General features: G+C 39.5%; 1 protein-coding gene across 2 annotated transcripts in view; it reads right to left on the bottom strand.

The window, feature by feature from the left end:
- Nucleotides 1-2,401: 2,401 nt before the first annotated feature.
- Nucleotides 2,402-17,584, bottom strand: part of SLC44A1 (solute carrier family 44 member 1) — a 67,962-nt gene continuing 52,779 nt past the window's right edge. The window contains exons 11-16 of one of the 2 annotated variants that reach the window (XM_085212850.1): nt 16,331-16,487; nt 15,989-16,072; nt 15,378-15,515; nt 12,939-13,175; nt 11,367-11,447; nt 2,402-9,167 (exon numbers count right to left, since the gene is read on the bottom strand). In XM_085212850.1, the coding sequence (XP_085068976.1) occupies nt 9,144-9,167; nt 11,367-11,447; nt 12,939-13,175; nt 15,378-15,515; nt 15,989-16,072; nt 16,331-16,487 (721 nt within the window). In that variant the 3' untranslated portion in view covers nt 2,402-9,143. The other variant, XM_085212849.1, reaches the window with a different exon arrangement.

Consider the following 17,584-nt stretch of genomic DNA (forward strand, 5'->3'; position numbering starts at 1 on the left):
CTTTGATAGTTTTTGAGCTTCAACACAGCCAAGTGAGAACTCCAAATGCTCTCTGTGCTGCAGCACAGCCCCTTCCGAGGCTTCCTGACCTTGTGCTGTTTCACAGAGGATGGATCCAACACCTGAGTGTTCAAATCAACCTCTGGCCTTCCTTTCCTGCAGGCTGCAGGAGTGTGCTCACAAGAACAGGGCAGTCCCCTGCAGCCCTCCTATCAGGCATTATGAAACAGGCAGCAAACTCCTACCTGGAAACACCTTTCCTTCCTCTAGAAATGTTCCAGCATTTGATATGGTTTGCACTCACCTTCTTGGCTCCCCCATCAGCTAGACGGCAATCATAGGGATTGTGGGCAGTGGGCTCCAGCGCCAGAGCAGGTGGTGCTGAGCAGCCGTGGGAAGCCAGGCTGTGTCCGCTCACAGAGCTGCCCCCTAGAGCAGAAAGGAGGGACATGGCAGGCCCTGCCACACCACCCTGCTCCAACCGACACCGCCAATACCTGCTCGTTGTTCTTTGCCCAGGGCTTGCACTCCTCTGGGGCTTTGTGTTTAGAACCGGAAGACAGCTAAGAGCTGTCAGAAAAATAGTTAAAATCACGTGACATCTCGCTGCTTCTGGGACTGTGGAAGACTCACATTTTTTCTTTTTTCCCCCACCAGGTCAGAGGGCTCAGGTTTGTTTTTTCCTTCTTCAAAGCACGTAAGCGTCAAACACCCGCTCACCCATTTGTTTTACCTCCCACTTGATTACTGCCAGCTCGGATGGCCAATCAAAACAATTCAGAGCTTCTGCCATCGGCTTTGCTTCCACCTTTGACTCCTTTAACAAGGGTCTCACAACGTCTGCCCTCGCAGCGCATTTTCTTACATGCTGACAAATGAGTGTCAGGTGCAGAGTATGACAGTAGGTATCAGAAGAGCAGGTGCTCTCTGTAGACTGCAAGCTTCATCCACTTCACACCCGTAATTTAAACAGTAATTAGAAATTCTAAATAATCTTTCCCTAGGCACCAGCTTATCTTCATTAAACATCTGAATACCAGCGACTGAAACTGGGTCAGCTCCTTGGTGGTGCCCCCTGTGGGAGGAAGGAGCTGCGGCTTGAGGGGAGGAACTGCTGGGAGAACTCAGTCAGTGACATGCTGAAGGTCGCAGCCCCACAGAAGGCCAAGACCTTCTCTGCTGACAAGCAGCATCTACTGGTGCCTCTCCTGCTCCAGGCAACCAAACCCACGTAGCCAAGCTACGCAGCCTCATCCTTTAAACAGACATGAAAAAGATGTTCTCAGCCAAGGGGGCACACCTTCAGGGAAACTGACTGTGTACAGAGGGCTGTTCGGCCCTTTCCATCCCAACTGCAGTCATTCACTGCTTTGCCACAGTGGCTTCAACATCAGAGCTGGAAGCAGCTCCCAGGTGAATTAAACCATGTTATGTTAATGCAGTGCTGATGTGGTTTGTAAATTTTATTTGTAAATAATTATACAAGCAGAAAACATTGTTCAGCTTGGCATATTAGTTTATTAAAAAAAACTGGCAGCCAGAAAGCAGAAACTAGGTGTGCCCATTGGAAGAAGAGGAGGATTAATGTGCATTTGCACACACCCCTGCTAATAAGATTAGACAGGTATTGTTATGAATTGCTTCTGTTCACCCATCTGTAGCTTTCTGAGCTCTTCAGAACATCTCTGCAGAACAGAGACTCTCCTTAGTGAGTGGAGAACATGTAGAAAACATTTCATAAAGAGGAGCTGGCCCCACCTAAGTCAGGGCAGCACTGGGATGAAAAGTTTGCACAGCTATCACAATACAGAACAGGACTTCCTTCACCTTTCCCTACTTTTAATTCCCCCCAGATTTTCTCTGTAGGGCAAAGCACATTAGCAAGTCAGGTGCAGGTAGCCTTAGCAGCCCTGACAGGGCTGTCTCCTGGCCGTGAGCAAAAGACTCTGCAAATGCACAATGGAAGCATTCTGGATCAGTGTGGGCCGGACCTTTCAGGAGCCTGCATTCTGGAGAGACCAAGGAACTTGGCCATGGGGGAGACTTCATCTGCGTATACAGCATAAAGCTAACGAGGCATTTTAATACCCCCAAGAAAGAAGTTGAGGAGCAAAAGATTTTTGAGAAGAAAGACAACACAAAAACACACTTGCTCTACAAAACCCCATTCAGCCCCCCCAGCCCAGCAAAGTACTTGTATAGCATGGCTTTTCTTGGCACCAGGACAAGTGAGGGAGACAAGAAGCCACGCACAGCACTGCTGCAGCTTCCCATCTAGAGGGCAGGCTGGCACAGAGCACAAAAGACACGGACCTAGGTAGACTCTGCTTGCTTTCAAGGCTGTCAGATAGCATTCCTATGAGAAGAGGTGGCTCCCAGCACTCCACAGAGACAAATAGACTTTCTTATTTAACCAAAAAACAAACTTTATTTTGATACATTAAAAAATCTATACATTTCTTAGACTAAAATACAGTTTTGCATCGGTATTCTGGCACAATGTCAGTTTACACAGAAAATCTAAGATTAGATCAGCACTGTTATATTTCCCTTCTCTTCCTGCGTTCACAGCTTGCAGTATAAAACATTTCTAGTTCTCAGACACAATAAACTGTCTCACATTTATTTTTCCCATTCCAAAAGGAGGTGGCATTCCACTGGAAAAATGGAGCAGTTGTTAATTTATTTTAATTGAATGTACATTATTCAACCAGTCCAGGGGTTTAACTTCCCTGTTAGAACTGTGAGTGAAAGAGGATGAGAAACTCTTTTTTTACATGAAGTTTTGATGGGCTATGACAACACAAGAACTTTTTTGAGAACTGTCAAGCCTTTAACATTTGTCTGGAAGATTTTCCTTTTTCCTTATCACAGTTACTGTAACCAGCAACACAATCCAAAGTAAAAAAATAATTCCTTTCCATAAGATTACACCTTTCTTGCTCTGAAGAGCAAAATAAAAGCAGGGCACAGGGGACGCTGCTGTGAGATGTCTGTGAAATGGAATGTGAATTTTCTTTACTATGAATATTCTGTGAACTATTTTCTACCTGTGAAACTCTGCTCTCCACGGCTCCACTGGCCTCCGGCATTTGCTCCCTGGCCTATATTAGAAACAAAACAAACTTGTTGTGTTCTTCCTCCTCTCACCCTCCATACAGATGACCCCACAGCTGCTTTGTTTTTCTAAGGAGATACTCTTCAGTTTGAGCAGAGACAGATCCATCCAGTACCAACACCAGAGCACACACAGTATTTATTTTAAAGTTAAAAATCATGAGTTTCACAGGGACTCCAGCCAGTGCTCAGCTTTCGCTGGATTTCAGGAGTGTTCAGCTTCACAATCACTCTAGACCTTTCTGAAGTGGTTGTTTGCCCATGTTTCAATCAAGCAAGAGGGGAGAGGTGGCACACTCAAGGAGTGGTAGACACCACTGCTACCGTAATACTTCAGAGATGCCAGAGATGCCACTGAAACTTCAGACATTTGGCTAATTCTGCAGTTACCTATTACTTTAGCTCAAAATTCTTGCAACTTCGATTCTGGAGGGAGCCTTACAATTTTCCACATAATTACCAAATGTTTAAAATACCAAACTGTGCTCAGTATATTCACATATCACATGATGGCTTCAGTGAGACAAAGGAGTAGAATGTGATAGAGTTTCTTAGTTTTCTGTAGTTCTGGTTTAGCTGATTTCCCTCAAATAAATGCCAAGTATTTTAGCCTCCTAATGGATATTTTAGATGGATTCATACTTCCTACCATCCCTGGAAATATTCTCATAATCCTAAGGTCCCTAAAGAGCTTTGGCTTGGTTGCATTAGCTTGCAAACACTGTAAGATACCTCACAGTTCCATCCCAGACCAGAAATTCTGCCTTCTGTGTATGACCTACATCACAAGAGATAAAACTCATCTCTTACTCATCTCTTCTCTCATCTCTCTAAATATAAAAAAAAAATAAAAATCTTGAGAACAGTATTTGCTACAGAGCACAAGAAATATAAAGTTACTAATCTCCATTATCTCTCTTGTAATGTGATGGAAATAACAGCAGAGGTGAAAGAGTTGAAAGAGCACTGAAAAAATTTAATATTTGGAGTAAACTTCCATTTTCCCAACGAAAAGCTGAGCGCAAGAAATGTTTCATGTAAGTCTGTTGGGTTTTGTTCCGTGAAATAGTACTTTTTTCCATGGAGGGGAAGGAGTTTCCTCCTTTGGGAAGGAGCTACATTTTTTCACAAAGATGAAACAGAACTTCAGTAGTGATAGCGTGACACACAAGCTGTTCAAGAAACAATGGACTTGAGATGTTCAGATTTAGTAAACAGTATCTGCACAGGCAAAGCCATGACTTACAAAACTGGGATGTGCACTGTCAGGTATCTACTTTTAAACTCTAATGTTTCTTAAAATGACTGTGCCATGTTCAATACATCATGTAAAACGCGTTCAGAACCAAATGATCACTGGATGGTGATGACGAGTATATGTTTGCTACATGCATTTATTCTGTCTCTGTAACATACATTCATAGAATACATCATAACTACTCAGAGCAAACCACTAAAGTGCAGGCCCTGAGGGCACATTAAACATGTTGTCTTCAGCGCTGGCTGCTCAGTTGCCAGGACGCTGATACAGACAGGGCTCATTTCTGCTTTACATCCCCATTTTGTGCTGAAAGAATAAGAGTCAGCATATCCTGCTCCCTCCCTAAAGGGAGCACTGTGGAGCAGACTCATCGCCTACTCTGAAAAAAGCCCTTTCAGAAAGAAGTAACCACCCTGAGAAGGTGCTGTACAGAAACGTGGGAAGTGAGTCTTGGGTTAACAGTTAGGTAAGTGGACCAGGGGACAGGGTTTGGCTGGAACAGAGATAATTTTCGTTACAGGAGCCCATATGGTACTGTGTTTTAGATCGGAGCAGTGTTGGTAGCACACAGTGTACAAACCCACTGCTGAGCGGTGCTCCCATAGGGTCATGGCCTTCTCTGTCTCTCCCTTCCTGCAGAGAAGGCTGGGGGTGGTCAAGAGCTGAGAGGGGACACAGCTGGGAAAGTTGGCCCAAACCACACAAAAAATACTCTGTGCCATGATCACTAGAATATCACACTCAGAAATTAAAAAAAAAAAAAAAAAAAAAAAAAGGTAGGGAGAGAGTCTTCCAAAGTAGTCATTATTCAGAGACTGACTGGGCATCAGTCTGCTGGTGGGATGTGGTGAGTGATTGCCTTTGCAACACATAGTGTTGTTTTTTCCCCTTGATTTTTTCCCATTATTTAATGGGCTGTCTTTACCACAACCCACATTCTGATTCTTCCCCCAGTCCTCCTGGAAAGGAAGGCACAAAGGGAGCAGGGGCTTACCTGAAAGGCAGGGTAAACCCCACAACAGTATGTACTCGGTTTTCCACTTGATGTTGTCCATTCTAGGACATGCTTCCTTATACTGAGCATCCTTGGCTTACCGCACCAAGCTAAGGCCACATGTAAAACCCAATCTTGTTTTTGGCAGGTGGGAGTACGAACACAAGCTCATGGAAGGCTGAAGATGCAGTTCTAAATTGGCCATACCATGTGCTGAGTTTAGCTGCAGAGCAGCACTGGAATTGTGGAAGTAATGCATTTCACTCCTAATCACTGCAAGCACAGTGATGGAGTTGTATCGCACACAAAAAAAAAAAACATCTCAATTTCAGCTCTGCACCTACTCCCCCTCCCATTCAGTCCAGGTGACATCATTGCCTTGGGAAGGTGAGAAGGCATGGGCTAAGTGGGGCAGGGGGAACTGACACTCAGCCGCTCGGTACTCCTTCACTGAAAGAGCAATACAGAAATGAGAGCTAAAAGAACAAAGATTCTTTAGGGTTGAAAGAATCACAGGGGTTGGAAAGGACCTCATCTAGTTCAAACCTCTGCCAAAGCAACAATAACACGTTGCTCAGCCTCCAAATAAGACAGAGGATAACAAAGTGAAAATAATTAAACAATTAAAAGAACAGCAAGCTTTTTTCCTTTGGAACCTAGCTGATTAGAGGCTATGTGCCAGACTGTCTGCAGAAACCAAATGCTGGGAACCAGTAACTACACTGACTCAAATCACCAGTCCTCAAGCACTGCTTGGTTCAGTGGGCTTTCCAACGAGATTATTTCTGTATCTCCTCCTCCTGCAGTGTTATTCCCAGTGCAGCACACTCTAAGTGATGCAGACTACTTTCCACAACGCAGTCCATATACTGATGGCAAAAAGAGTATTTAATCCATCTCAATTGGAAGTCCCCAGCACCTTTACTCCAATTACGGATTTACATTTCAAGTGTTCTCCACTACTCCCTTTAAAGGGGGGAAGCAGAGTTTAGGCTTGTCCTGAAAAGTTTTTTTTAGACTCTAGTCTTCTACTTATCTCCTTGCACAAGACCACACTGGAAGAGGACAGCTTGTAGTCTGGTTGCAATTCATCTCAAAGAATATTCAAAAGCTTTGAAGGGCCACTGGAAAGCCTGCATGTTGATGGAATGCAGTTTGGCATGACTGAAAAGCTCAGCATGCCAGATACACACAAGAACGGTGCATATGATTTTATTAAAAACTCTGTAATGATATAGGTTTGTCACTTAAACTTTACAGCTACCCATAGAAAAGTGTTGCCTGTATCTCTTAAACACCATGTAAATAAATCAAATTTGTTCTTAAAACAGGATAAATTGCTATAAAAATGGTGCACAGTCAAGTCATACAAAAATACAAAATTTGTTTCCAATTGCAGTTCTAATTGTGATTGCAGAGAAAAGCTCCCACTTTCAGTAAGCAGAGAGCACAAACTTGCAGAACTTGTCACGGCAGATATTTGTTGTCAAAATGAGCAGGATCCAAGGCTTTGATCAAAGCACCTCCAATAATTTCCAACAAGACAGAAATTACAGTTCTCTGGAAGCAACTGGGTATATGTGAGAAGTCTCTTAGCCTTGGAATCCAGTTTCTAGGATTCATATGAGCCAGTTTTTAAATTTCTGTTGCTAAACTCCACTGATCTACACAGACAACAGTGTTAAGTGCAACTGCAGCTTTACCAACAGCTTTAACAGCAGGAATGCTTTCTCTCTACAAGCTTAAGGCTGTTACAGGGCTTCTTCTAGATAGTCTGACTTCTAGCTCACATTGAGAGGCCTCACCAGTCAGTGCTCCAGTCTGAATCCTAGGTTGAAGTTCTAGTTCAGTTAACATACATATACACACAAATGTATCTTACAACTTCACTACTTTAGAGAGCCCTCCTGATGTCAGAGGAGCTGATGTGGTTTGGTTAAACAAGTGTCTAGTGCTTGCAAGACTAGGTAATTCTGTCTTCCCATCTCCCCAGCAGTTACCACCTCTAAACATATTTTTATTTTCTTTTCATACAATTTGGTTTCTGTGATATGAAAACAGTGTTTTTAATTGGCTTACTAAAAGAAAACTAAACAAATGTAAGTATCAAATGACTTTCAGAAGCAAAGCTGAAACATTTCACTATTGCCAAAAGGTAAGAGCACTGATTAGTTACATGACACTATTTTTTAAACGTCTGATCCTCTGAAAGGAAGCACAGAGAACTGCTTACTCTTTAAACCATAAGTACAACTGAGCTTCTTTAACTAGACATACCTCTCCACTCCATTGCAAAGCTTCCACAGAAGGGCTTTTCTCATTCAAAAGGTTTTCTTGAATGGAGTGATCAAACCATTGAGGCATTATTTATTTGTACAGAGCTTATATTTAGTGCAATAAGTTTAAAAATTCTGCTCTGAAGTATTAACTTTACATTAACAAAAATAGTTTTCTTAAAAAAATCGTAACAAAAGGACTATATAGCATTGACAGATCATGAATTCTTAGCAAATACACTTTTAACCATTTACCATTACATTAGGCTGAACAAAATATTAGCATTCATATCTGGTCAACTTCCAGACTGAAAAAAATGCAATTATCTCAGACCCATACAACTATCACTTTTTCTTTTTCTTTTTTTTTTTTTTTTTTAAATAAAAACAAAACAAAACACGTTCTCTTATCATTATTCGATGACTTCAAATAACAATCCCAGGCAGTTACACTTCCAAAGAAATGTACCTCTGCCCTTTCCTGTTTTAACCACCTGCTACAGTACGTAGAAATATGGATGAAACAATAGGCAAGGAATGGTCCCTTACACATCCCAAACCTCTCTGACATTAAATGAAATGAACTATAGAGTACTTGTTTGTACAGTATTATAGTTCATTTCTCCTTCCATCCTCAGCATGTTTACATCAAGTCATGAATTAATCATGAGTATGACTAAGACTGAGCTTTAATAATCTGTTCTTTGAATTGCTCATATGGAGAATCTATGTCCCTAAAGGAGCACTGCTGACGTTTGAAGGAGGCTACTGAATCTGGGGGCAGGGCAGGGGGGGAGAAATTGGTAAGAGGGTAAGTAGGGTAAAACATGAAGTAAATTGCATATAAAAATCATTATTCCCCATTTTCTAGTTTCTGCTGAATAGGAGATACAAGGGCTCCCACACATGTGAATACCTGAGGAGTTGGTTATTGTGATATCTGATACTGATAAACAAAATTGGGCCCTGCCAGGGCCATAAAATAAAATGGCTGCTTACAAACCAGTTAGAACTGAATTAACTCGCACTAAAACTACCTTTTAAAAAGCTAAATTTTATACTGTTCTTGATTTGAAGGTTTTGCTTATGTGTAGCTGTCCTAAATTTAATGCAAATTTACACAAACTAAACAAAAAGCTCTCAGCAGATTAGCCATGTCATTGGAAATCTGTCTCTAAACCCAATCATCATTAAAATTATCTTTACAATGATTCCTCCTCCAGATTGTGAAATATCAAGCAGATAAGAATCAACATTTCTGTGACTACAATGAATAAATTTTAAAAAATGGAACAATGATAAAGCTGCTTGTAAAAGCCACCCGTATGAAAAGAGTACATGTTTCACAAAAATAATTGTTAAAAAAAGTATTAAATCCCTGTTCCTTTTCTCTGATTTTGGCTGATTATTTATATATATATATATATAATATATATATATGTATATATATATATTGTTTTGGAATGTCAATGGGTTCCAATATGGCTGGCTAGTTTCAAGATGAACTTGCTCCAGAGGCCTAGAAAACAAAGTCATACAGTATAGTCTTAGACAAATGCCATAGGTCAAGGAGAAACTGAGTCAAAAGGGTCACTGGAAACCATAAAGAAAGTACAGAAAGGTTTTCCTGACAGTCTCTTTGGAGACCTAATGTTCTAAATGTTTCCTCACCTCTGGTATTAGTATCTATCTAAAATACAAACGCATTTAGGGCACTCCATTTAGAACTAGCTGTCATGCCTAGAAAGTAACCACTTCAAGAAAACAGGCAAAACAGTAAAGATTATTTGTTGGGATTTTTGTTTGTTTGTTTTGAAGAAAAATTAATCTGATTTTGAAACATCCAGTTTTGGGACTACAGGTGCTGTAGTTACAGACCTAGTAATGATCCTAATCCGATGCATCTGAAGCCTTTATCAATGCTTTGGTGCAAGATATCAAGAGACTTCCCATAAGTAATAACTGCCACTACCTATGCTGTGCACAGCCCTTCTCAGGAAGTGGGGACCTAATACTTATCTTATTCATCTAGGTTTAACAACCCAAAACAAGGGACCTCTTGAAAAAACAAGGCCCCATCCGTTTCAAACAAGACTATTAAACGAGCACCAGAAATGGGAGTAATTCAGCACATGACATTCAAGAGCTCAGCAACTTCTCCAGCAGTTTTAGGAGTTCTGATCACTGCCTGGCTCAATTGCCTAGAGTCATGTTTCTACAAAAACAAAAAAGATGCTTGACTTGCTAGTATTTCCTTTGCCTTTTTACGAGGGAAATGGATCTAAGCTTTCGTAATGAAGCTTTAGGAAGTCAAATACAGGTCAGAGTACTGGTCTGTGCAAGCAGTGAGGAAAGCATAAGCAGAAAACCACTTAATCTCTAATTCAAACAACTAATTCACATAAACATAAAATTTTTGAGGGATAATTTTTGTAAATGTGACTAGAGGGTCTGCAAACCCAATTTTCAATCATTTTAATGGCAGCTTCATTGTTAGACCACTTTGAAAATCTTAATGTAACTGTTTGAAAAGCTAGAATTACTCCCTGAAGGAAACAGTAAACAAGCATAGAATTTGTTTTTAAAATGTACAGACACAGAAGCATTTAGGCATAAGCAAATCTAGAAACTGGTATGCTATAATGAAATAGCAAAACACGCAAAGCTACACATCTATCAATTCTACAGCAGGAACTCATTCCAGCTAGGTCAAAAAGTGCTCATGCAACATGGCTTAAGGTATATAACTAAAAAAATTCTAGTTATTAGCATACACTTATTTGGATTCCATTAGATTAACAGACTGTCCACTTGGTGAAGAACTGAGTTAGGCCCCTTTGAGAAATTAATGATTGAAGATGACTGTATTTCACAAAGTCATACTGCACGATGACAAGTCATACCTTGCCCAGCCTGGCTTTCCATCATATGCTCTCAGTTCTCCACTTTCCAAACTGATCCACCTATCTGTTACTTGTACCATGTAAGGCTGTTCCTTATTCCAGGCTACTCAGACATGCAATGCCTTCCTAATAGGCACATCATAAGTAAGACAGGCTGCGGAAGCACAGATGATGCATTGTTCACTGTCTGCATATTTGACAGTGTGAGATGGAAAGAGCACACAAAGAGACAAGCAACATAAGTAGTTGGCAATAAAAACAAACAACTGGGAGAAATGTCATTTGAGCAGGTTGAAAGGAATCACTGTATACAATCCCTTGGCACTCTATAAAGTAATTTGGTGACAGTTTTAAATGCCTGGTTCTACTTTGCATCAATGGATGTGCTCAGTAGTATTCCTCAGGCTTTTACAGTGTTTGTAAGATAAACAAAAATAGCTTATTTCAAGAATGAGAAGTAGATTGAAGTCAGAATAGTCTAACGAATTCCAGAGTCATATTATTTTGAAAGTTCTCAGCAGTTAAGACTATCTGTATACCTCACAGCATTCACTATTAAGCCTGATGAAACGGTACTGCATTTGTTTCATATGACACAGTTCCTTTCATCTTACTTTTACAGGAGATGGTCTCAGCTGTGACAAAAACTCTGCCATCCAGGTGATAGGCAAGCTCACAAACAGAAAAAGCAGAACGTCTTGAGTGATACAGAGAACAAAAACTTCTCCTGAAGAAGTGCAGTCAGTAAAGACAAAGAGGGAGAGGAAGTAAAAGTGAAACTCTTGGAGGATGGCCACCTCCTCATCTGCACCTACCATTGGTTTTAGCTCTCTGCACTCAGCTCCACCTCCCCGGCCAGCTTCTCTCATAGATTTCCTACTATTCTCCACAAATTCCTGAAAAACAGCAGTAACGTGAAAAGTGCTTTCTCAGAGCAGACTTCAAATATCTAATCTAAATACAAAACTTCAGAGATGTAACTGCTCAAGAAGTCAATGCAACTTCCTTCTTCCACTTTTTTTGGCTAAAATTGTTCATAAAATATCAAAAGAGCCATCACACGGTTCTCTACCATCAAATTCTGAAGAATTGGAAGCCAAACAGCCATGTGTCACGGGGTGCCATAACAACTTTTGTAATGTCCACAAAGTTCTCCTTTTTTGGGGAAGGAAGGTAGGAGGGCAATTGTCACAAAACTAAATTGCAGTTACTAAACCCTGCCCTAAGAATTAAGTGTAGCGGCTGAACACCATTAAACAGAGGGACTTGGAGATAATTACTTGCAAAGTCTTGTTTATTCCCCTGATTTCCCTGAATGCACATTCTTCAAATTTTCCCCAAAACTACCTACTCAAAGACTGAGGTGTTTTTCATCTATTTTCTCCTCTTAAAGGCAAGCACTCTGTATCAAATTTCAGTAAACTGTAGCTACTAGCATTTTGTGATACCTACTGTTGACTAAAGAAAACTGCAATGTTTTTGTGATTGATCTTCACTGTCTTCTTAGACAGCATGCTGCATTTTACTACTACTCTGTACTAAAACGCAAGTCATCAGATAGCACTCTCTTTTACCATGTACCCTAAATTCTGTAGTGTTTTACCAGCAATTAATGTTAAATTCTTGGCAGACCTTTCCAACAGGTTAGTCAGAAAAAGAAATTACGCTAAGAAGTCACGAGTGTCTTCCTCTAGCCTACACCTGGGAGTGGAAAGGGCCACTTAAAGTGGTAAAACATTATCAAGAAATCATCTACTCATCAGGAAACTGAATGATTTGAGGGGCACAATTTTTGTGTCTTATTCTCCAGCTAGACTGAACAGGAAATAAGACAGAACAACAAAATCTGAACTGTGCAAAGGGTCTTGACATAGAATTTAGGCTCCAGCACAGAACATAAGACCAGTAGCTTTTATGCATGACATATTTCAGGTTGCTGTCCATTTGAAAAGAAAAACTTCAATGTGGTCACTAACTGTATGTGAGGTAGAATATTCTGATGTTTATTTTCTTCCACATCACAAGGGATGTACTTTTTAGGAAAGAACAACTAGCAAATCTTTCCATACTTTTTTGCTGCCTTCTCTTGTGCACTGCATCATTTACAAGAAATGATACCCAAAGGTATGATTCTGTATGAGGACTGCTCATCCAGCTGACAGCAAGCTTAAGTCAGCATTGATAATGCCAAATCAGGGAGGCCTTACTACTTATCTAATGTTCATCACACCACTCCTGGCTGATCAAGTCATGAATAAGACAGTGAGGTAATCTAAATTAAAAAAAAAAAAAAAAAAAATTATACTCAGCTAGTGCATTCACTGCACTCTCGAAATATCCACCTTATGGAACTATATGCTTGGATTCAGAGAGCTATGTGAACTTACCATGAGAACTTTATCCATGTAGAATTCCCTCCCAGGGCTTCCATCATTGTATTTTGTATCGATGGCAAAACATAAGAAAAGGACATCAACAACCATTTCATAAATGGAAAGGAAGCAGTGAGCAACCAGGAACGCAAAGAGGCAGACAATTATGAGAGGCAGCACCCAGGTAGTGTAATCTCGTTGATAATTCAGCAACATAATTCCAGCCAAACCTGTACTGCAGACAATCAGGACCTGAAGTGGAAAACAAATAATCAAAAGGCTTGTATCATTAGTATTGTCATAGTTCAAGTGACGCTTTCCTTGCTGTGCCAATCCTGCAACTAGGGGCTGCAGATGCTAGCAATGATAGCATCTTTACATCCTCGATCCCCACCTCTCTGAATAGAAATGACTTTTTATTTGTTAGTCCAGCAAATGAAAATCAAAATAGTTTCAAACACATCCTTCAATACAACAGGTATTTTTCAGGTCCAATTATACTTATATCCAACTGGTAATAGTTCTAGTATTACAGAATATTCCTACAACAAAAGAACATTACTCTTCCAATTATTAATAAAGATGTTACTAAACAACTTAGGTGCAACTGTGCTTGGTTTTGGTTTGTTTGTCTTCGTGGGTGAAGCTTGGGGCAATAGTATAGTTTTTACTTTGCTGTAGGAATCAACTTAGCCAAAACATCTTCCAAGTTTGTCTTTACTGTCTTGTCTCCATACAAAGAAAGGAGATCAGAATTAGAAATGATCAGATTTGACTATAGGTCAGATTACAATGGTTCTACTACACATAAGGCACATCATGTGTTTCCATAAAACTACAGAGGCACTTCCTTAGGTACCAGCTTCATCTTTCAGAATAACAACTGTTGTGGATACTCAACATTTTTAACATTTATGAACCTTTTATTATGAACCACAGCTGAATTTCAAACTGAAGAATAGGTCAGCTTAACTGTATCATGAAAACACAGGGCTGGATTGTAGAGAAGATGGACTGGCAACCTAACACTGTTCAGTTGATACTATTTTTAATAAACTGCACTGTTCATTTCAACATTTCTGTTACTGGTGTATTTCTCTACTGATTTTAAAAAAGATTTTTTACAGGAGATGTTCTCTAACACATTTCCTCAACACTTTTCCATAAAACTGCATTACATATTTTATGATCCCTAGAGCATTTATATTTTCATTATATATTTACTTCTCCACACATCTCATTGATTTGTTACTGGATTAAAGCTCAGTGCACTGAACTCTGATTTAACAGAAGAAGAATGTAATAAGAAAAACAGTTCAGTTCAACTAGTGGGCAAATGTCAGGTGATTTAATTGGACAAGTATCAAATTCTAGTAAATAATGGCAATTATTTGCTATAATATTATTAATAAATAAATCCTCAGAAAGCTAGTAATTTACTGGATTACAGATCTCTATCACAAAATCATTAAGTAAATATGTCCCACATCAAGTCCAACCATCAACCCATCACCATCACACACACTAAATCATGTTCCTTTGTGCCACACCTACATGGTTCTTGAATACCTCAAGAGAAGGTGACTCCAACACCTTCCTATACAGCATGTTCCAATACCTCACCATTCTTTCTGAGAAGTTTTTCATAATACTCAACCTGAACCTTCCATGGCAAAACTTAAGGCCATTTCTTCTCATCAGGACTCTGTTACCTAGGAGAAGAGGCTGACCCCTGCCTCCCTACAATCTCCTTTCAAATCACTGTACAGAGCATTAATGTCTCCTAAGAGCCTCCTCTTCTCCGATCTAAATAATCCCAGTTTCCTCAGCTAATCCTCCTAAGACATGTCCTTCAGACACTTCATTGCCCTTCTCTGGACATGCTTCAGAGTCTCAATGTCCCTCTTGTACAGAGGGACCCAAAACTAAACATGCTACTTGACGTATGGTCTGACCAGCACCAAGTATAGGGCAGTTCCTAGAGAGACAAAAAGCTGACTGACCACAGGAATTATTCTAGTCTACTTCATTTCTCAGAGTATAGGTAACTTTGTCGCTTAAACTAACAGTTCTTAATTGCAGACTCCCATACTGCCTTCCAGTACAATTCTGTCAAAAATGGCGATCAACAAAGTGCCAACTTTCAACAAAAACCCAGAGAGCAGAATTCAGAGGAAATGCCTCATTTCCATAAGATTTTACATTTCTAACTACAAAAACAAACACATCCACAGAATTTCTGGAACACTTCGCTTGACTCCCTAAAAATGTATTCATGCAAAAACTCATCATCTACCTGACCTAAGCATACCATCTGCTTACCTACCCTAATTTTGGACAGCTCCTTCTGTACATTGCGTAGATGCAATAAAGTAAGAGGTAAGAAAAGGGAATTTTAAAACACTTTGTATTTGAGGTACAAGTCATTGCTAAGGAAAGCTTGCCAAGACATACCTTTCCAAGGAACAACATAAAATCCCCAACAGTGTTTATGGCAGCCACTCGCAAAGCATTCTCTACTAGAATAACAAAGGCATCCTTTGCTGAGGTGCAGAAGCTGGTGCTGTTGATAGCTGTGGCTGTGTATGCATTCTGGGAAGAAGAAAGCAAAGATTTACTTACTGAAAGATCTTTCAAAAGGGGAATAGGAGAAGGAGTAAAAAATTGGGAAAATGGGGAAAATTGAATGCTTTTCAACTGTGTAAACATAAAATATTAAATCTAGAAAATGCTCAGTCCCTTCTCACAGCAAACATTTTTAAAATCAGATGTAGCCTTGCAGAGGACTTAGAGAGGATCACCTCCAACCCCTAAATAAATCCATCTCATCGATAGAAGAGATACACAAACTTTGCAAAGATCAGTACTGGCTTTCACCATTAAACCTGTAAACAAAGACTAATGTTATCCTTGTATTTTAATTTCAGTAATGAAGACAAGATTTAAGTACCATCATCCAGTTCAGTTTCAAAGTACAACACATTATGTGTCAGCCTAATATTACATTCTACGAATCACATAAACAATCATTTCTTTACGTAAAACTTGAATACTGAAAGTCTTACCTGATTTAAATAGGTCAGGCACTTTTCTAGACACCAAAGGCAGCAGATGCAGGCTTTAAGCATACAGCGAGCACAAGCATTTTCCTAGGAAAGCATAAAATTTAGGGATGCAAAGTAAAAAGACAGTAAAAAGAACAAATCTTAAGAAAATAATATTACTTCATGTTTCAAGTAACTGATACTTAACTTGTTAACTCAAGCAGTTACTCTCAGTCTTATGGTCCTTGAAAGATCAAATATTTCAAAATGACACTTTCAGCCTCCCCAATAAGTTTAACTCAATTATCTGCAAGCACATCTGGCTTTAAGTTTCAGAAAGGATATGGAATCTATTTCTCTTACTTTTCCTTTGAGTTGTGTATGAATATACATAAGAATCATTCGTGGTATCTTCACTAATGTGATAATGAAAGACCCCTTTGCAACTGTTCCTAGGTGGTAACAGACAAGGCGGTTAACAGATGCCAGGATAGGAGCAAATGGCAGATTCCTTTTCTCCCTGTTGAAAAGACAAAAAGAATGACATAGAATAATGAACATGCATTTAATGTCATCCTACAGAATTGCTACAAATTCCCAACAGGCTGGCTGCAAAAGGAAATCCTCCTTCTAGTTGCAACTGTATATTGTTCATTCTACATTAAACACTGATAGACTGTGCAAGTCACAATTTTGGCTCAATTCTGCACGTCTAATTTACCTATTATATCTTCAAGTAACCATGTATTAAAAGAACAAGAGTTCCCATCTTGACAGAAAACTATTTTCATGCAAGTTTCACTCAAAAAGGTCGAGAAGTAGTCTTGATCATATGAAAATAACTTCTGTGCAACTTCACCATGAAACATTTATGACTAAATAGATTTTCTCTATATTTTCTTCTAAATAACTTTTAGAGTTCAGGTGAGGGAAGTCAAATTCCCCTTTGGACACAATCACATGAAAGTTAAGGCCTGAGCCATACGCGTAGGCAACCAGATCACTATCTCCTTGTCAAGCAAATGTAACTGAGTGATGACTCCATCACATACAATGTTGAGATCTGCTGTTGCCCAAGTTGCAAGAACTCCTTCCTGCTAAGGTGAATGAATAGCGAACGTATCTAAAACATTCTTCCATAGATACTTACTGTGGAAATATCTTCATGCCCTTTACTTAATACCAAGTCACTTTTCAGTTTAGAATTGTACTTCAAAATTCAAGAAAGACTAACAGTACGGAACAATTGATAATTGCTATCTTAAATTAAAATTCATATTAAGGAATGACAGTTTCACTTAAAAGTGAAATCATACACTTTCAGGTGATGGCAAATACATAAATCAATAAAGCAAATGAAACACAAGCATTGTTAACCCACAGCAATGTAAAACTTTTCCTCTTTACTCTATACATTCATAGTTCTTTACTTTTTACAACCCTGCAGTATTTGATAACAACTTCTCAGATGCATTTCACTGGTATACTGGAGGATATCATCATTAACAAAAATAGTCTCTGTCACCACAGAAAATTAATTTACTTGCCTTGCCTTGGATATATTTTAAAGAATTCGGGCAGATAAGAAATCAAATCTAGTTCAGGTAACAGTCACAA

Source organism: Meleagris gallopavo, chromosome Z (assembly GCF_905368555.1).
Source record: "Meleagris gallopavo chromosome Z, MGAL_WU_HG_1.1, whole genome shotgun sequence".
Classification (NCBI taxonomy): Eukaryota; Metazoa; Chordata; class Aves; order Galliformes; family Phasianidae; genus Meleagris; species Meleagris gallopavo.